This window comes from Cololabis saira, chromosome 13 (assembly GCF_033807715.1).
Source record: "Cololabis saira isolate AMF1-May2022 chromosome 13, fColSai1.1, whole genome shotgun sequence".
Taxonomy (NCBI): Eukaryota; Metazoa; Chordata; class Actinopteri; order Beloniformes; family Belonidae; genus Cololabis; species Cololabis saira.
Window position 1 is genome coordinate 21,902,446 of NC_084599.1, and position 21,994 is coordinate 21,924,439.

General features: G+C 37.9%; 1 protein-coding gene across 2 annotated transcripts; it reads right to left on the reverse strand.

Annotated features, from left to right (window-relative positions):
- Positions 1-8,397: 8,397 nt before the first annotated feature.
- matk (megakaryocyte-associated tyrosine kinase) lies at positions 8,398-21,392 on the reverse strand. 2 transcript variants are annotated; one of them, XM_061737141.1, is made up of 12 exons: positions 21,160-21,392; positions 18,958-19,071; positions 18,726-18,841; positions 17,361-17,508; positions 15,543-15,636; positions 15,333-15,398; positions 14,759-14,858; positions 14,468-14,552; positions 13,543-13,616; positions 13,240-13,435; positions 12,629-12,715; positions 8,398-10,759 (listed from the first exon to the last, which is right to left on the reverse strand). In XM_061737141.1, exons 1-12 carry the CDS (start codon positions 21,166-21,168, stop codon positions 10,529-10,531), a joined length of 1,320 nt encoding a protein of 439 aa, XP_061593125.1. In that variant the 5' UTR covers positions 21,169-21,392; the 3' UTR covers positions 8,398-10,528. The 2 variants fall into 2 exon arrangements, with proteins under 2 accessions (XP_061593125.1, XP_061593124.1); XM_061737140.1 differs by having other exon boundaries at positions 17,289-17,508.
- Between the last annotated feature and the right edge of the window lie 602 nt (positions 21,393-21,994).

Consider the following 21,994-nt stretch of genomic DNA (forward strand, 5'->3'; position numbering starts at 1 on the left):
CTGCTGTTGTCTTCCCCACATGCTGGCCAGGTGGCCGTCTTGGTGATTCTCAGTATCATGCTGCTGGGAACAATTCATCCATTGCAGGTTCTAACTGGAACAGCCTTCAACCTTCATTGCATCCTCTAGACAGCAGAACAGACACTTCCACACCTGTAGCCCAAGACTGCAGGTTGGAGTGCTCACTGTATGTATAAGACTTGCTAGAAAATCAACTGTATGACACTGAGGACAGTCTGTAGTTACAGGAACATGACATGGCATGGCCTGAGATACTGATTAGCAGGGACTTACTTTTCAAGAGAAAACACTTCCATATAGATTCTTAAACCCAACTCAAACCCACTGAACAAGCCACCATCAAATGAGGCGTATACCAAGGAGATGCTTTGTCCCCACTATTGTTCTGGATAGGCCTGAACCCTCTCAGCCAGAGCATTACAGAGACTTATGGATGCCGGTTCAAAAACTGAGCCTTCTACATGGATGACATAAAGCTATGATCATCGACTCACTGATCTACCTACTGTAGCCAGAGTACAGAGTTGTGATATTGGAACATCATTTGAGCTGAATAAATGCGCTGAAAGAAAAGTGGGGCGAAATGATCCCAACTAAAGCGTCAAACTACCAGAGGGGAACATATCAGATCTTCAGGACAGCTACAAATATTATGGATTCCCGCAAAGAAATGGGAATTACAAGGAGACTATGAGGGAGTCGACCATGGCCAAATACCTGAAAGGAGTAAGGCAGATCCTGAAGAGTCCGCTAACTGGGATGAACAAAGTCGAGGTCATCAATATATACAAGCACTGCCAGTAATCAGGTACTCAAATGATCTCTTCATCAGGTGACAGGAAGAAACGGAAACCACTGACTACTCTTGATGAATGAAGGATTTAACCCAAGTCCAACACCATGAGACCACACAAAGCGGAAAGATGCATACCAGCAATAAGTGAGCCACCATTGAGAATAACAAGAAAGATCCAGAAATAGATTGATAATATTGGCTCCCAATCCTGAGGTGCAAAATGAATGTCTTAGGCGGCAGAAATCCACTGGAGAAAAAGGTGAGTGGAAGATGAGTGGAAAAAGGAATTACTAAGGAAAGAAAAGCCGATGCATGGCATGTACTGTTGGCTCATTAAAGAAGTGGCTGACATTGAGAGGTCCTACCAGTGACCAGAAAAGGGTGAAATGAAGCTCAGCACTGAGAAATCAATCACAGTAGAACAAGAAAAGGCCTAGAGCACAAGACAAGACCTCAGCTGATAGATGCCAGTGGTGTGAAGATGCCACCAAGGCAATCCAGTACATAACAGCGGTATATAAGATGCAGGCAGGTAAGGCATACGGTACATGGAATGCTTCAGCCAAGAAGCTGGAATAGTGTACATGAACATCTGCAATGAGTATGTGTTGGAAGTCCCAAAGTCAAGATGGAAGGTATCTCCAAGACTGGTGGAGAATTAAATGGATCTTGTGGGACTTCCAAATCGCCCTGCGATGGCCTGTCGACCTGTCCATGGTTTCCCCTTGGCCTCTCGCCTGTAATGAGCTGGGATGCCGACCTAGCTGACCCCGGTGACCCTGCAAAGGATAAGGCGGGTATAGATAATGGATGGATGGATGGACTTTCAAATCCACACTGCTAAACTGGTGATGACTAACCAACCGACCAAGTAAACACAGTAGTGATCGACACAGCAATTCGAAGAGACAACTTGATCAAGAAGAATAAACACAAGCTGGAGAATGACCAAGGGTTTAAAGAAAAGATAAAAAAGGTTATTCTGGTATATCAGTAGAAATGTCTGAAGCTACTCTGGTCAGCGAACATATTACTGAAGTTAGTTTTATACTGGACATTCAACAGGCATTTACTGCATATCCACCACAGTCTCATTTAAACTACTGAAACATTGCAGACTTTTCTTTCCAACAGCCCCCATACCATCTAACCCAGTCACTCTAAACCCAAGCTGAATTACTGTACCAAGGGAATATAAATGAAACACATTTCTTTCTAGTGTATTTGAGGACTCTTTACAAATTTTGTTATTGATTTTCCAGTTTTTGTATTGTTTTGTTTTATAATAGCTGTATAACCATGTGACCAAGACAGCTCAAATGTATGCTGAATTGTAGAACTTCAAATAAAAATATTTCTTTTGCATTTGAACACTTTTTATATTTTATAACCTTTACAGTGAAAAAATAAGTACTGACATTGATTTTCTTGGGCTTTTTCAGTATTTTGTATGATCATTCTGTCCTGTTAAATAGAAACAAAGGGGAGACTAGGAGCAGCAGAAACTCTAATCTGCAGGTCGCAAGGTGATTTTGATTTGTTTCCATAAGAGGTGAAGACAGGATTGATTAAAATATAAAATTGAATCAAAGACAAATTAAGCCTACACTAACAATGTTTCAAACATGGTGTATGGCTCCTGTTTTCCTTCAACATTGATGACAGGAGGAGCTGGATCAAAAACAAGAACAACAGAACAAGCAGAAGCACAAAGTTGCATCAAACCTTTCATGCTCAAAGTTATAGAACTAAATTTGAAACAGTGGGACTGACTTATATTTCAAAATAGATCAAACACAAAATGCAAAAAAATGGTGAGGAGTTCTAATTTCATGAACTCATAGTCTCAATACTTATTCAATTGCCTTTTCATTTAGTCATACAGAATGTAAGACAGCCCTTTTTCATACATATTTTAGAACCATGCTTCTTGTCAGAATATATAATTATGTCCAGCTGCATTATATGGTGGAGTTTGTGTCACTGTGCTCCCAATGTATAAAGAAATGCACGCAGAAATGCACGAAATTAAGTCACTTATTTTCTCTGCCAGAGGATCGCAACTCCGTTCTGTGCCCTGTGTTCTGTTGCAGGTTCATGAGGTTGGTACTGTATACGTAACAGACCTGAAAGGGTGTGGCTTTCAGATCTCAGTCCATTTCTCCCCCACCAGACCTACATCTGAAAATCAAGCAGAGGGGCAAAAGGGGTGAGAGGAAAATCCTGGCTTGGGGAGAGAGGAGCTAGCAGGCATGACAGGAGGCTTTAAAGACAGGAGACTTTAAAGATAACCATGACTTATCAGCTCTGACTAGAAAGATCCTCAAGGGATTTCCTGTGGCCTCAATCATATCTCAAGGTAAACAAACACACTGATAAACAAAGACTTATTTATTAAGGATTGATAAGGAGTTGGTCTTCATTGCTGGTGAGAATATGCACAGCACACAAAACAGTCAGCTGAAAGCAAAAGGCAGTCATTTAGGAACGGGCTCTATCATAGCTGCAATTAACACATCTCTACAGGCATTAACCACTTCCACCACTTTTATCCTTAATGCTGCATAAAGAAATTGCTCAGACCTAAATTAAGCTGTGTAAAGGCTATAATTTTCATGAAAATTGCATTGCCAAAATGCATGTTTCTGGAAATTTCTCGGGGATTGGAATCAGAGGCATTTCTCCATAACAAGAAGCGGGTGCTAGTTGATGGTTTCCGGGTGTCATATTGACTCCACATGCCTGACAGATTAAGTTTGCTTAATAGCAAGCTGGGAAGTCAAAAGTTGAATAACTCTGCATGTAAGAATTTCATTGCACATATCTCACACACATGCAGAAGGATTAGAGTCATTAGATTCAGCTGTGTCCGGGCAAAATCACTCTCATTATCAATATAGGCTTACAAAGTAATGATCGTTTATCCTCTATTGATTTTCTTAAATAATTTTTATCCCCCCGAAGTTTCTCTGTTATCCTAATTGAGCATAAAGTGGTTAAGAAGGAGGAGTGTAGTTGTCAAGCTGCTTAGTTTTATCAGATGACAAACTTAAGTCCTGCTGATCCTATTAGAGGTAAAAGCAGCTAACGTGTAAATGCGCATTGTCAGCTTTGATAGGGAGGGAGTAGAGGGGGCAGCAAGAAGGTTGAATTCATGTGACTTGAAAGATGTCCATCATTGACTTACACAGAAACACGGAGCTCTATTGTTTCTGTGTTGGTTTTGACCTTTTTCTAGAAAAACTGTTAAGACCGTCTTGATCGGGAGATACTTTTTTTTGTTCCTGCAAGTTTCCATGGTAACATTAGTTGCTTAATCCTGGTAAAGGCTGAATTAATTTGACCATGGTTGCTCCTTAATTCTTCATGTTGAAAGTCATCTGTTTATCCACCTACAACAAACTCAAATGATCCCATCATTTCCATGTGTTCTTCCATTTACGTGTCAATACTTAACTTTCCATTCAGTTAACAGTCATTTTCCGTTTAGCTTCCATTGCATCATTGGCTAAAGCTGCATCAGTCATGCCTGCCAGCTGGCAAGCTTAAGTAAGGTGGGTACATGCAAAAGTATCCAGATTTTTCTCTTAGTTTAGTGGTTCATATTGTTACATTAGTCAATGAAGACTGCTGGAACAGCCTCATGTTGACCTGGTGGTCTTTGTTTCTCAGCTGCTATCAAACATGTGTTACAGTGTATGCCTGTCAATCACCGAAAGCCCGGAGAGGCTCCTGAAAGCAAATGACCCTCTTATGTGACGTATACAGTGTAGATAATAAGATACAGTAGGTCAAGATCAAAGCCAGTCAAAACTATTTTTGTCATAATGTAAATTTGAGTGTGAAGATGCAATACTGATTTAAAACTGAAAATCCACAAGCCGCAGCACAGATGGGGTTAATACTTTAAACAAAAGCATTGCCACTGTCTTGAAATTGCAAGTTTTCATCTGAAAGTAGTTTTTAGCATAAAGTGGTTATACCAGGTTTAGTCTTACTTTTCAGTGCTGTGCAAGTCCCAGAGGAAAGCTGTCATGAATTGTAAGGTGAGGAGGACCCAACTGTAGGAGACTGAAGCTGCAGGAGTTCCCACAAAAATCTTTTAATAAAACAAAAAGCGCTGCTTGGCAGGATTACAAAATAATATTAAAAAACTTGGGAAACCACAAATCGGAAAGAAATGTAGAGCCAGAAAAACAAACAGACAGACCAGCACCAAGCAAGGGAAAGACAAGACAATAAAGAGGAACAAGGCTGACAAGATGCAGGCATAAACAATCAGAACTGACGGGAACAAGGGAAGTCAAACTGGAAACCAAGAAATTCCCAAGTATGCAAGTCCAGATTTGCATACTTGGATAGTTCGTACTTCTGTCGACGGAAGTAAAAAAAGAAAAAAAAGAAAAATATATATATAATAAGGTTACAATAACTATATTCTTGCATGAAAACATCTGAAAACTAAATTCTGTTTAACAAAAATAAAGTTATAATCTCATATTTACTCCTCGCTCCTCTTCTATTGGTGCAAAATACATTCTGGGAAACTTTGGAAGGTGTTTCTACTGTATTTGGCCAGTTGCAGAATTGGACCAACACTTAGGCTGCAGATGATGACGTTAAGTATAGGAGAACACAAGTACATACAACTATGGACATTAAGAAACAGCCCTGAACTTTCAAAATAAAACAGGAACTACAGTACAAAACCGGGAGATTTTGTTAAGGGTTTTTCTTCTTCTGTTTTTCTTGGATTTCCAGGTTAACAAAAGGGAAAAAAACCCAACCCTAGCACAAAACCTACAAACCATGACCAAAGCAAAATAATCATTGCTTTACTGCTATGGGGTAAATGCACTGTTGCCCATAAAGTTGGAATAATTTCATTTGCAGAAACATTGTATTTTGTTATTCATTCATTCATTTTCTATACCCGCTCAATCTTCGTTTTTTTTGGATAATCTTTTTATCTACAATCATTTACCTCTTCATTACAGAAGAGGTAAAAAAATATATATTCTAATTTTTATGGGAAACAACAATGTATATGGCCAGTGGTATAGCAAACATGCCTACCACTCAGCAGAAAAAAGTTTAGTAAAAGAATGCTTGGTGTTGAAAATTCAGTGTAATTTTTCTAATAATTTTGCTTGACAGAAAATGGACTGTAGAGTGGTGTGATGGTTGGTACTGTCACGTTACAGCAAAGAAAAAGGTGGTGTTTACATGTTCTTCCCATACCTGTGTGGGTTGTTCCTCCCACAGTCCAGGTCTCATTGGTCCGACTGGTCAGCTGACTGGTTGAAAATGCAAAACAGCTTTTATTGTATGTGAGACAACACCCTTGTCTCAAACTAACCATAAGAGAAGCTTTATGCAAAGATAATCCAGAGTGACGGCAGGAAGTGAAGGAAGGACAGAAAACATGCACAAAATAACCAATAGAAAACTCCCAAAAAGATGCACAAAATAAAACACATAAGTGAACTCAAATATTTAAAGTGCCGGACAACATTGTCAGAATTAAATTTTGTTTCATAATTCATTTAATTTTGCATAATTTTTTTATCTTATTTGTACTCGGTAACTTTGTTACACAAATAGCTTTACCATCAGGCTCAGAATACAGCCAGTTGCTTTTAACCTTATTTTGTTAATTGAATTACAGCAACAAGCCAACTGGGTAAACCATCACATTAAACTGCAACCGCACATGTAGTCTCATTTGTTTAGGTAATTGATATAATGATGCCCCACAGCGAGCTATCTGCTCTCATTCCATAGAAGCAATTCAGTTACGGGGAAAAAATGTCCTGTACTTACTTTGTTTTTACTTTTTGTTCTGTTTTACTTCCTTAAAGCAGTTGAAAGGAAATATATTTCACAGCTGATAAATGTTTGTGCTCCCCACAGCGTTGAATAGCGATTAGTAAGGTTAAGCCACACTAACCAGCTGACTGAGGAAATAAAAATGAGGCTTTGGCAAAGCAGGCACAGACCAGAAGTGTTATAATACTGTATATATCACAGTGTTTCCCGCCTGATAAAGTCAACATTACACCAGGACACTTGAAAAACAGAATATCCGTCTATTTGTGTCTAAAAACATTGTTCTTTGGGACTATGTGCACAGAAACAACTTTAGGATAAATTACATAATGCACAAGTAAAAAACGTTTAGAAAAAAAAGTTAAAACGTAAAAAAGGACTTGAGATAGTCAGTGCGGTTACATGCACATCTCAATAAAGCTATTGGCAACAATCTAGCTAAGGGTTAGACTGGAGTTTTCGCGAAATCCGAGTATACATACACGAGAAGACCATCGATTATTGAGTGAGCTGTGTTCGACTCCGTGATGCTAGATGGTGCCACACGCACTTTTGTGTTGGTGTTCTTCCGCCTCGCTCTTTGTTTGTCTTCTTCTTGTCCTACTGTGTTGATATTCTGTCTTTCGCGGTGTCCCGGGGCAGTCACTAGCTCAGCTCAGCATTGGTTGCGAATACATGCCGGAATAACTCCAATTAGGATGCATTATCTGGCACTAATAGCTGGATCTCAAGAGCTTCAGTTCGGTTCGACTACAGCCCGACTAAGGCTTTTAAAATTGCGATATCGGTCGGATTAAGGCAAGAATTTGACTTTCTGTGCATATAAACTACTGAATAAGAGGTCTGCAGCTACATTCACATGGACCTATTTTTACATTACACGTGTTTTTGCCCACACGCAGGTCATTTGTAGCAGGACCAAATCTGTTAAATCTAAGATAAGATTAAGCATTTAACACTCAAGTCCAACCACAAGCTCGTGCTTGTGGTTTACTGCCGACGTCTGTAGTATGGGAAAACAGGATTCAAGCGCTCTTTAGACGATTCAGCCTTCCAGGAAGAGCATCTTATGTCTAATACCTGTATTGGCAATGATCACCGGGCAGCTGCTTTGGTCATAACCTCATCTAAACCAAAATCTACTTAAACCATACCGAGATAATTCTAGGTAAGTCAAACAATGCCTTTAAACAGCTTCTAGATGCAGCAGCAGCAACATTTCTACTTGGACTGGGACAGACATTGATATAAATCTAATAATGTACTCCATATAAACAGAGTGATGAGAGATAAAGGCATTCATATGCATTTTGGTTTGAAGGGAGTTTGTGTACTTTCTAAGTCCATATTTATTGTGTTTTCTCCTTAGTGTACCAGACCAGGACAGGTTTGGGGTTTTTTTGGCTGTTTGTTTGTTTTAATACTCCGTCTCATCACAAAAGTCTAAAAAAAATAAAAAATGCAGCTAAGATGGGATATGCAAGAGGATGGAGTCATGGTGAGTCTGCAAACGTGTCAGCCCTCTCGTGAGGAGCAGATTAGCTGTTATCTAAATCTTTTACTAGAAAGCACACCTTAGGACATCGACTCTCTGAGAATAGCATCTCAGCTCGCTCGACGTATGGGTGAAGGTTTTGTGCTGACATCCATCCACATTAGAGTGCAAAACGCAGAAAAGAAAAGCATGCTCTTCAGCAAAATGATGAACATTTTATGTATTCATTTATTTATTTATTTTACATTTGGTTCCTTATAAATCGTGCAGAAAAATTGCTGCTCATCCCTTTAGAGGCTTCAAAAACACAGAGCAGATTGAACAGATCGTGGAGGGCCCTGGCTCTCCCCAATGATAGCAGGAGAGAGGATCAAGCCTCAATTTATGGTCTATCTCTCGGGACACTGACAAACACCAGGCTTACGCATTCTTACATCAAATGACATCTTTAATTTGGTCTTCTGACATGAAAACAATCCTTCAAAAGAGGCTTAATTTCATGGTGAGATTTGACGTGAAAATTGAACATTTCTTTCCATTCCTCCTAAAAAGCAGCTGACAGCCAAATACAGCAGAACACGTCATATTACAAATATAATGTTCAGTACCTTCAAAGTCCCAAGATGTCCCAAGAGGATGGTGGATAACAAAAATCACTCACATAATCTCAAAATCCCAGTCCCAGCAAGGAGAAAGTAATAATAAATGCTGCATTATGCTTAGATTCAGCCTTATAAGAGAAATTAAATTTGAATGAATTGAATCAAAGTTTGCCCTGTGTATTTGAGAGACATTTGCTTGGCAAATGGATAAGAAGCAACATTTTGGTTTCTGGAAAATACTGAAAAATTGTCAATTCTTTGTCCAAGTCTGCTCATAAAAACATTAAAAAAACATATTTCAAACTCTCCACAATTTTCTTCTATCTTCTTCAATCATATATACTTCTTTTATTTCCAATATTTATCACTGACATAAATACAGTACAAAATACATACACACTTATAAATACAGACTTATGACTGCCATTTTGATCAATCAATAACAAACTTGATTTTCGGGGATTCACTTTTCCACCCAGAGAATCAAATACTGGTTACTTGCCAAAGCTCGAAGTCTCTCTGTCATATGCAAAAGGTTTCATTTGTTGTCTGTGTGGTCCCAAGCCCACAGCAGGAGACTGGAAGAATGGCAGCGGAATGAAAAAGAAACAACAAAGAAACATGTTTTTATTTTGAAGATCTGCGTGCGATCTGCATGAGAGGCTGAGTTTGTTTCTCCACTTTGTTAGTTTTGAACTAACAAAGTAAATAACTGCCCCTTATAACAAAACTTTTTTCTTCTTCTTTTGGTCCCCCTTACATTTAGTTCTCACCTGTGCTTTGAGGTAAAGGCATAAAATTCAGGATTTTGGTTAACCAGGAAAAATCATCAATTCTACGTTGTAGATAAATTTGATTAGATTAAGGCACATTTATCACTTAGACATGGTCCACAAAATATAATAGTTGTAATTTATTAGTATTTGTTCATGTGTATTTATCCAAAAAAAATATGAGCACTTATCTTCTACCAAGTGAGACCCAAGAAACACAGAGGTGTTGAGTCACACAACACTATTTTTTTATATCAAACGGTCAAATCAATCCACCTCGTGCTGCCAAAAAAAGCTCTGACCTTCTGAGTGAGGACATGGCCCCCGCTGGGATGTCCTGAGCACCTGAGCAGTGGCTGGGGAGCTTTGATTAGATCTGAGTGGTTTCTATCGCATCACCTGGTCAGTGCACGACAAACCAGTCAGATCTTTCAGACCAGTGTTCAGAATTTCAGAAAAACTATGGCATCCCAAAAATGCTTTACAATATCCCTGTTAATAAAAGTAATTATGTTTAGTTACACTTAAACACAGTTAGTCTAGAATCAATAAATTACATAAAAGTTATTTGAATGTACCCTGAAAGGGACATGAAATCTGCACCAAAGTTGATCTTTTGCAGATTCTCCGACTGTGGAACACAAAAGTCTGTAAGCGGCTTCATGGAGATCCAACCAGTAGCATGTCAGATAATTCAGCAAACCAGTGCTCAAACACATGCTACAAACCACAAATATACCGTTTCTAAAGTGCAAAAACATTGGGAAGGTACTGTATGTGAACATGCTTCAGTCTGACTAATCTATCGTGCAGTTTCATTTTTGACTATTAATCATGTTTTCATTGCTATTAAATGAATTAGAGATTAACAATCTTTGTTTTTTCCAGTAGATTAAACGTATGTGAGAAATCTTACCGCACAAGGCAATCTTTTGCCTCCCCCACATGACCATATCGCTACACATCACAGACCATGAGCTGGTGCTCTTTTTCAGAAGTAAAAATCTCAAGTTCAACGCTTTGATCCAGACCCAACTCCATGCAAACAGTCCTCTGCCGCAGGGCCGGGGCTGAGTTTATTTACTTCTCGTTCAAGCTTCTCTCTTAGTTTGTGGAAATTGGGTCTTTTGCGAGGCTCCCGCTCCCAGCAAAGCTTCATCAGGGAATAAACACTGGCGGGACTGTCCTCTGGAGCCTCCATGCGATAGCCTTCCACCACTTTCTCCTTCACGTCCTTAAGAGACTACAGCACAAGAACAGCACGTATCAATCAACAAACTGATTATCTGCTAAGTGAATTAACGATAGCAATGTATTTAACATAAAATGCATAACAGTAGCCTAGTTTTTCAGCAGTAACATCAATTATTATAACAGAGGGCATTGTTAAGCAAACAAAGAGCTTCATGTTTTACCCCAAAATCTAAAATGTGCAGAAAAAAAATACAAAGGCCATAAATGAATTCAGATTTCCTGACAGTTTGGTGATTTCACAAAATTTAGCACATATGACTCATTTAGAGTGTCATATTTAATTTAGGCTCTTCTCACATTTATGTGACATGTTAGTCTTGTGTTTCTGGGTTGCCTTGTGATAAAAGTGATGACCTCTCTAACGTGTACCCCACTTGTCAATAAATGACAGCTGGGACATGAGAGAACACAAACAATATTAAATGAGCCCTTTAAGGTGTTTTGAACTTCAAGAAAAAAGAAGATTAATTTTATTTATGATTAATATGCATGTATACAACAACACATTAATCTGCTGTACATGTAAAGATACTTAAAGAAATATCTTCCTCCTCAAACAATGTAAAGGGGAAAAAAAAAAAAAAAAAAAATCGATCTCGATATTAGACCCACATTTCTGGGTGTCATGGGGATCAGTTTGAGCGTATCTCAGCCCTCTTTATGAGAAATAATGTCAGAATGAAAAAAAAAAAGGTCATAGGAATGATGAATGGGGGTCAAGTGTATCAACATAATGTATTTATTATTGGCAAAAGGAGGTGGGTTCATGGCTCTTGCTCCCACAGAACTGGATCACAGCAGCTGAAATCAGGGACACTGTCCAGACTGCTCTGACTGCTCGAGTTGTAAGAGCAGTAATAATGCTTAACAGACATGTGCTTACAAACACATTTTTTTTAGCATTCAAACAAAATACCAGGTCAGACATATAAACAGAAGTGTGGGACATGTACGTGCACCAAGATGGCAATGAACCAACTCCAGACATACAAATATACAAACACCTACATATGAAAAAATACTCTATTAAACCTACTTTTAGAAACTATGCAGATAGCATAATGTGTGAAATATATATTACTTAGAGATTTACAGACAACATACAGATATTGTCAATTCAAACAGACAACATTATTTACAAAAAGAAAATAGAGGTTCCAAAAATGTTTATGTAAAGCTGCTTCAGATCCGCCGGTGGATGAGAGATGCATGAGAGATGCCAACGAGTACAAGACCACCACCCCTTCAAAAGCCACAACCCCTACCAGCAGGGGCCTGGGGCCAATCCCAGAGGCCCAAAACTGCAACAGGACCAAATCAAACATATCAGTGCGCTGAAGTGATAATGTGGTTAGGGTCCCTTGAGACAAACCAAAATAATAATAACTTTGTAAATGTACAGAAGGTATTTGTGCAGGCATCTCTGTCTAGTAGCCACTAAGTTTAAATAAATCAATATACCGGTAAGTTGTTTACCAAATGTCATGCAAAGTGCCTTCAAGAGACACAAAAGGAGGAGAGTTGATGGCCTCTGCTTCTAACATTTGCCTGTTTAGTCATAAATATCTAATTCCTTGTCCAGTTCTACAGGAGAAGAAACCTCACTGGAGTAGATTGTACTTGGAAGCTGACTTGTCCAGACTTATAACAAGGTGACGGTGACCAGGAGATGCCTGTACAAACAATCTTACTAGACCCTGTTAACTCCATCACTTTGAGCTGTATCAAATGTCTTATCCAACTCCAGACTAAGAGAAATAACAGCAGGTTATTGCAACTAACATATCTGTGTGCTACCCAGCACACCCATATAAATACACAAACTGTCACATATACGGTAAGAACAAGTACTACATACCATTTTAGGGTAAGGCTGGCGACCGTATGAGAAGATCTCCCAAAGTAGGACACCATAACTCCAGACATCAGACTTTGTGGAGAATTTCTGCAGGATAAGAACAGATAAGACAAGAAAAACAACAGATATAGAGAGTAGCGGCTTTCAAAAGTCTGTCAAAATTGTGACAGTTGAATTTACAGTTAAACTAGTAACTATTCAGCCTTCATTGCCCAAAAATCTTATGTTGCACCCTCACCACGGGTAAATAACATATTTTACCTTTCCTTAAAATGACTGTAGCTCTGACATACTGAAAATGTTCAGAGTTGGCAAAGTAGAAAGCAGGACTGTTTCAAGAACTTATCAATGACGGATATAATTGCTTTTGCATTGGATTATTTTGATGAACACACAGCTATGTCAGACATAACAACAAGGAATAACATTCAAATTGCCACTCAAACTACTGCTGTGAAAAAAAAAACATGCCTTATTCTAACCTCATCCAGAGATTACATTGATGTTGAAGAGAGAATTAATGGAAGTTATGAAATACAAAAAAAGAGATTGAAATAAAGATATAAAATTCAAAACAGAGATAAAAAATTAAGAAAAAGAATGAAACCTACGTCTTTCATTAGAGCTTCAGGTGCAGTCCATTTGATTGGCAGCTTGGCTTTGTCTGAATCGTTGGAGTCCACCTTGGTCAGACCAAAGTCGCTGACCTTGGCAACGGTCTCCTCGGAGACCAGGACGTTTCGAGCTGCCAGATCTCTGTGGATCAGTTTCTTTGACTCCAGGTACTCCATCCCATCACACACATCACTGAACACAAACGTGTTCACAAAAATTCAGACACATTGCGCACAAACACGCTACAGACTTTCCTGTTTGCATCATTTGCATCAGTTCATTTCAAATTTTAAACTTACAGAGCAAAGTGGAGCAGCTGAATGGCGCCTAAAACAGATCGCCCTCTTGTCCTGAGAAAGTTGACGAGGCTTCCCTGAAGTACACAAAACAGATTTTGCTTAAACATTTGATTTATTGGTCATTTCCAATAATGGCGAAATATGCCAAAATTAACCTTGCCATTTTATCAAGTCTTCACAGAAAAATATCTTATTATTTATTTATTTTCTTTCAAGCTGCTGGTCGTTCATTGCAGCCCTAGTCTCATCAATAATTATTGACAATGATCTCACTCTTACTTTTATCATAATTTTGTATTATTATCCATTCCAAATTTAGACGGCAATTTCACTGGCTTCAGTTCCTTTTTAAATGTGTTTATTTTCACTGTCCTCCATATTTAAAAGAACTCATGATTCCATATAACTCTCCATACTCACTCAGACATATGAATTTTCCTTTTTTCTTTGTCCCTAGAATTTTAAAAGAGGTTGGTAAAAGATAATTTTATTTTAAAGCTCCATCAGATTGGAATAATCTTCCTCTCTTTTTGCGTTCTATTACCTCTTTTTTTTGTTTTAAGTTGTCATTATATTCTCATCTTAAAACAAATTGTCTATGTTTTTAATTTATTTATGTATTTTTGTCCTTTTTTCTATTTATTTATTTATTTTTTCTCTGTTATGTTATATTTATTTCATTGTTTCGGTTATTCAATTAGTCTATTTTGTAACTAGACTTATGTGGGTAGGGGTTGTGTGTGGGAGGGGGTGAGCAAGATGTCTGTTTGTTTTATGTCATGTATGTCTGTACTGTAATGTAATATATTGTAATATTGTATGTTTTATGGGACCCCCTTGAAAATGAGATGTTACATCTCAAGGGGCTATCCTTAAATACATTTTACAGATCTACAGATTCCCTGTAAATGACGTTATATTGTACCTTCGTCATGAGCTCTGTGACAATGTGAAGCCCTTTGTCCAGGATGACACCCAGCAACCGCACCAGGTTTCTATGCTGCAGCTTCCTGGAAGAAGTGAACCGACCAAATAAGGACTAAGAGCAAGAAAAAAAGGATATTGCATACATGTATATGGATTGCGTTCAATCTGATACGATCACAATGAGCTAATTTTTTCCCTTTTAATCTAGTGACTACTGTAGATGTGACTGTTATCTGTCAGCGGTCAGCAGCATTTCAAGAGAATTCAAATGGGGAGTTTCAGAACTCACGTCATCACGGCGGTCTCTCGCAGGAAGGCCTGAGCTGTGACATCACATTTAATGGTCTTCACTGCCACCCTCTGGCCCATATAGTCCCCCTCATAGACAGCTGGTGGGTGAGAATCACACTGTGTACAATCTCCCGGCTTCAAATGTGTTCAATGTTTCACGAACTTTACTCTGTATGCCAATACTTTTACATTACTAATAAATTATAGATAAACATTTTGGACACACTTGGCCAACAAAGAAAAAAAAAGAATGATTTTAACATTTTAAATAAAACTACACTACTATTTTTGCTTCTTTTTTTTGTTTTACAGTTTTCAGAATACAATAATGAAATTATTGTTCACAGTCTAATTAAAAAGATCAAATAATTCAAAAGTTCATAGACTGTTGTGAAATGTGCTAAAACAGATTGTTTAGTTGTATACATAAATAAAATCATTGCATAAAATTGTGAATATAAGTGTCATCTTCACAATTACAGTATTAAGACATCATTTCCTCTTTTACTGACTTGGCTATGACGAAGCTTTCAAAAGAAGAAGAAAAGATAAGAAACTAGAAATAAGCTCACCACCAAACTCCCCTTCTCCGATATTTTCTCTCAGTGTGAGCTTTGTAATGTCCAGCAGCCATCCAGCTTCAAAGGGCAGATTCAGTAATCATTAAGAAAGCTGATTACCTCACACGGTAATAACAACAGCTGTAACCCATCAATACTACTATTATTAGTTTCACCAAACAATGGCATTGTTGTACAGAAATACTCTGACGTGGAGCGTACTTTTAGATAGTTCCAGCTCAGCCGACTTGGCTCCTTGTTTCTGCTTGGGCTTTGTAAGAGTCGTAGCGATGGAGCCTTTGTTCTTGGAGTAGAACTGCAAAGAAGGAAATACAAAACATGAGACTCAACAAACACATTTAGTAATTCATACAAGACACATTTGGTAATCTCTCTTCATGAACCCACTGTTTTGTTCGAAATGGCAACATAAAGTTACACCAGTTTTCTGAATGCAAATATGAATTGAGTAGATATGTACAGTTATTTTCTCTTTTAATAGAGATTTCTTGAACTCGTGTAATAAAGACTGTGGACAGAAAAAAATAGACTGTATAAACGTTACTTTTAGGGGATTACATACCATTTGTTCAGGGAGTCCCGAAAGTTAGCAATATCTTCATTTTCTTAACAACAAAATACAAGTTAACCCTATAATGAAGGATGTGCTGGATCCCATTTCATACATGAATTTCTTAAACCTCTCTACGACTCCCATATCTAAAAAGAATAAAAAAGTGTTTTATACAATAACACAATTAAATACACATATAAAATTACCCCCTGTATTCATAATGATACAAAAAATATTATTTAAAATATGTTGAAGAATAAATTGTGTGTTTTTAATTTCAGTGTATAATAAAGATTTTCTATATATTATGTCATTAAAAACAGTTAAAAAGCAGTATTAAGTTGAGACAACAGACTTTTTTTTTTATGCCAGTTGTCCTTGCTTGGTATCCTTGCAGAAGTAAGAAAGCTGGAACAGTGGGACTTCTGTATGAAACCATCTGTGACTTGCTGATAAGATGCCACTGAGTGAAAGCTGCCATTTCTCTGCAAACTCCATGGCAGTAAAGCTCTGGCTACAGCACCGCACAAACACAGGCCGGTGACAGATAAGCCAAAAAAGGTTTCGTGAATTTCATGGTCTGTCCTTCACTTTGACAGCTTTCAGTGTTCTTTGCTGCCATGCTAAAGGCTGATAAAAAAAATAAATGTTCTTATTAATTAAGCAGAAATGAGTTGGTGGTCATGTAAAAATATAAATCTTCATGTATGACCACCAGACCGGTCTGAGAACGGACATGAGAGTGACGTAAGTGACTGATGCTCAGACTATATCATCTCTAAGAGATGGTGTCCTTTTCTCTCTCCCTTTCTCGCTGGTGTTTGATGCCAATATGTTATGGGATTACATTTTTTAGTGTTTCTTTAGCTGCAAAGGGTGGTGCAACTTTATTCTTTTTCAGACTGATCTCTAGGTTGCGAAACTCTTGAATTCGATGAAATAATAAAACGGCTGCAAGTTCTTCCTGAACTCTGAACAAAACGTTCAAAACTTGTGCATCGTTTCGAAACGAGTAACGTGGATCACAATATACCATTCTGTCATATTTTTTAGGCTCTCCAGCCCATCTGAATCCATGCACTTTGAAAAGAAGTGAAAATTGTGCTTAAAACTTCAACTTAACACTTTAAAATGTAAGCTAAAGTGCACTTCAAAGAAGACTATTCTAAAATATGAGTATTGCTTAAAAAAAAGTTGTGAACTGCTTTGAAAAATAACTTGAATAATGAAATTAACTTAAGGCAGAAATAAAGGGATATTGTACACACTGGCTCTATTGGGCAATACATTAATTTTAAAATTCTTTAAAAAAAAAAAATCCTGACAGGTGAGAGGAATGGAGAACAGATTTTGTCTTTCACAGAGATATGTCCAGGCTACTCATTCTCACCTACCTCTATCATATCAATGAGGTTGTAGAAATATTGTTTGTTATCAATAGTCAGCTTGTTGTTCTGGTATATCACCCGGTAATGCATGACTTCTCCAGAAACAGTGACACACAGGACGTAATCGCCCGGGTGGCGGATGCTCTCTCTCACTAGGAACAGGCCGTCCTCAGCCGGGTGCAGCTTACAAACTGCCTCTGGACCAGAGATCTTCCCATGAAACCAGCTGGAAGACATCACAGGGTGAACGGCATAGGTACATGAAGATAATCTACTTTAGTGTCTGGAGTACAAAAGTAGAGTTAAAGAGAGAAAGCCCCAAGAAGTCATACAGTATCTAAGGATAAACCCAATTCTGCAGGAATGTGAGCAAAAACAAACCCCAAAAAACTTTACAAGGAATTGAAACTACAAACAAAACATTTATCTACATAAGCAGTTGTATACGCCAAATTACTCACAAAAGGTTAAAGAAAAAGAAAGAAAAAAAAGGAACACATTCTAACCCCAAAAGCAGATTTGAAAACTATTCTTTTGAAATGAGGAAATTAAACTTAAATTCATGTTAGAGTTGTTGCATAATTCCACCACACAATGGAATTGTATCCTTTTGTTGCTACGGCACAGTAAGCCTCCGCAATATCTCAGATCTTATTAAGACAGGAATTAAAACAATGTTTTGCATGCAGCAGGGGACAAAAAGCAATGCATGAATATGAAGCATAAAAAATAGCATGCCGCTTTGAGCATAAAAGAATTGGAACTTAAACTAGAAACCCCCCCAAATCATCAGCATGTAACCATGTGTCATATGGGCTCTTTAAAGACCTTGCGTGACGTTTAAACCTGTACATTTTCAAACTGTTTCTTCACCTATGGCGCTGACCATTACTGCCAGTTTATGACTGTGAACCAGTCTTATCGACAGCTGTCGTATATCCCACAGGGATCCTGCTGCATGCATCTTACATGTCTAGATTGCTCAGCTGGCAGGAGTACATACATTTAGCTGTTTAACATCTGGTCCAAAAAATGGGAAGTAAGAGAGATTAATTCTGGGGCAGTGTTTGGTTGGAGTCACAGCGTGATCCCACACAGCGTGGTCACAAGATACGCTCTAAAGGTTGCAGCTAAAATCAGGCCCACTCTGCGTCACAGTCACAGCATGTGATGTGTGTTCAAACATGAGAGATCCTAAAGATATGTGCACATAATCAAAATAGATAAATAGGTGCAAAAAAAAAGAAAAAAACTATTTTTTTTATTTTACTTTCCATTGTATTTCATTCTACCCTTGCAGTTATATCAGATATTAATGATGTTGACAGCAAAGGTTTTAACATACTCATTTTTGTCTAATCCTTTTTTTTTTTTTTTCCTTTTCCCAAATAATCATCCATGCAGTCCCAGTCGCTAATTTGGGGTTGGTACAATCAAACTTACGGCATAAGGCTGAGACTGGGGTCAACTCGTAGAGCCTGTCTTTCACGAACATTTGTGGAGTTTATGAGTCCTTCCTCTCCTGTGATATTGTGTCTTGCTCTGTAGTATCCTTTCCTCTACAACAACAACAAAAAAAGAAAAGAAAACAACTAAGTATTACCAAAACAAATGAATTCTCTAAATTCTTCTTGGCTCTACGGCTTGTATAAAGTGTGATGGTGAGTCAGGGTACCGTGCTTGCATCCACAATGGTGAGGATGTCTCCTTTGCAGAAAACCAACTCTCCAGGTTTGGCTTTCCTGTTATCGCCCTTGGCAACGCACTGTGTGCCAGCTTCCCAACTCATCTATGGAGGGAGAGGAAATATAATGGAAGAGGTACTAACCCTGCAACTTCAGCCGATTTCAGAGTTTTCATTTACATATTGCGTTATATGGCAATAAATGATCATTATTTATAACAATAAACCTTGAACTAAATTCAAACTGAAGTTTCCTTTTTGGTGAGACATCACAGCAGACAATTATAGATGTGTTTCCATTGAACGCTTCCAGCCATTTAGATAAGAAAGCTATTTGTGTGACAGGTTTCTTGAAAGTTCATAGATGATAATGCGCCTGAAGTCATACATATACACAGGGCCGGGGTTCAAAATCCAGTTTATGAGAAACTTAAACCACTGGGATTACACTTTTAGAGAAAAACATGTGTACATTGTGTGGGTTTCAGGTTTGCTAAATATATTTAGGTTATGTTCGTCTATAATGGAGACGTCAACAAATATAACTCTCACTTTAATCATGTCAGAGGTTATAGCAACACTTTTATATGAACTGCTTTTACATCAGCCCTTCTGACATGAAACATTGGGATTAAATTACCTGTTACTGATGGCTTACTAATAATGCTTTCTAAATATAGGGCCTTGAAATATATCCCTAGCTCTGTTTAGATATATGTCAAAATAGTTTTACAACAGTTTTCATTGTGGACTCTTCTGTATGGTGGACCACATAAGATACACAATTTAATCGATGACTCTGTAAACCCGTTATAAAAAGGTAGTATTGCTGTAATTTTACTTTTTGCAATGCAGTGACTCACTTTACATGTATTATTAGTCTTAATCCAACCACTAGGTATTTGTATCTGGGGCCCATTGTGGACCAATTTAACTGCACTGATCCAACTCAGTTTCTGCTTTCATGTTTCTTTTTATTATTCAAAACGAACACTTGGTCACTTTAGTTTTTTGTTGATTCTCACCCTCAAGTCCTTTTTCATTATCTTTTTGATGGCATGGTTTGCTGTAATATCTATTGTAACCATTACAAGCAACATACACGGGCCCAATTTATAAAACATTTAGACGGGGGCCCATGCAAATGTTGGCATGGAATTAGAATAATTGTACCAACTTCGTTGACAGATGTTATATTTTTGGGTGATATTCCTGTTTGTTACATTGCAATACCTAAACTGGAGTTCTGAAATAAAATGTGGAAAGTATTAGGAGTGAAGGTTGATTTATGGTTCCGCGTTACAACAACGCCCCTACACTGAACCCTACGGCGTAGGCTCTGCGTCGATTTAACGCAGAACCATAATTCAGAATCAGAATCAGCTTTATTGGCCAAGTTTGAACGTTGCCCAACAAGGAATTTAACTCCGGTTATTTCGCTCACTGTACCCAGATTTAAAAATAGCAAACAGTAAATAAACAAATACAATTAAAAAAACTGAAAGGTGCACATGGTAATGACGGCTCTAAATAAAAAAAACAATTAAAAAAAATATATATATACAATTTTTTTTTTTAAGTGAAAGGTGCAGCAGAATGAGGCAGACATGATTATGATATTATAATTCAGGCTTTACTCCCGGTGGTGTCCACTAACAGGGGTGCAGATCCGATGTCAGGATTGGGGGGGACACCAACGTGATTTTAATTTTACATTTTTTGCCAATATGCAACTCATACCATGCCATGAATTGGTAAAGGCTCGCCAAAAAATACTGCACAGGGAATCATTTATTGTGCTTACCTTTCTTGTTTATTTCTTGTTTATTTCTCCTAAACAGCTCGACTCGAGCCCGTCAAAAATTTTGAAATTTTTTATCTGAATATTAATTCAGACTAAAAAAAAAAAAATTATGGCGTAGCAATACTTTCAATCTGTACACCTCAAAACGCACCGTGGTCGTGGATGTATTATTTTTTTAGAAATATATTTTTAATAAATATTCTACATATTCAACCTTTAAGTCTGAAAATACATTTGTTCAATTTTGAATAATTTAGGGTATTTTTATTGCGGGGGACAATTCATGTTTTTCAGAAATTGGGGGGGACATGTCCCCCCCGTCCCCCCCGGGATCTGCACCCATGTCCACTAATTGACAGGAATGAACATCTGTATAACTTGGTACTTACCTTTGTCATGAGCAGGGCTGGGTGCTTGGACAATAGTTCTCTGAAATCCCGGCAAGCGCAGAAACGTAGGTGGGCAAAAAAAAGAAGAAAAAAAAAAAAGACAACATAAGCCGTTACATGACGTCCAGGTCGCCTCGCGTGTCCGGGTGAAGACGTTGTTTGTGTCTCCTCACAGCTGGATTATCCCCACCATGAGCAGCCAGGTATCACACACAGACATCCACATTCAGAGGTCTCCTCCATGCGTGCTTTGTCCCGGCAAGGGGTTTTATTAATATGCTCTGCGGTGTGAACTCTGTCTACTGTCTACTTCCTCAAAGCTCGAACAATTAGTTTTCACGTCCATTGATGTGACGTAGGAAGAGACGCCGAGGGTGACTATCGCGGTCAAACTACGTTTCTTCGTTGCTTTTTTCATTTCATTTCATTTATTCCATTCATGGTAGGCTATATCTTCTTAACCATGTTGTACAAAATTCCAAGAAGTACACATTATCACCATGAAAGAAAAGGAGCAGGAAGAAGAAAACTTATGATACCTGCCCCTCTCTGTTAATACAATTACATTGACTTGCTGAACACCAATCTATCTATACAAGAAAACAAACAAAAATACCACTCTATCTATTTTTTTTCCTCTTTCTCCTTCTTCTTTTTTGTAGGCACGTATCTTTTCTTTTTTAAATACTTTCTTAAGCTGACACAAACTTGTGCAACCTCTCAGTTCCTTGCTTTGTCCATGCCATAATTTTACACCTGTAACAGAAATACACATTTGTTTTATGTTTAGCCTTGCAAAAGTATGTTTGAAATCAAATTTAAGTCTGTTATCCTC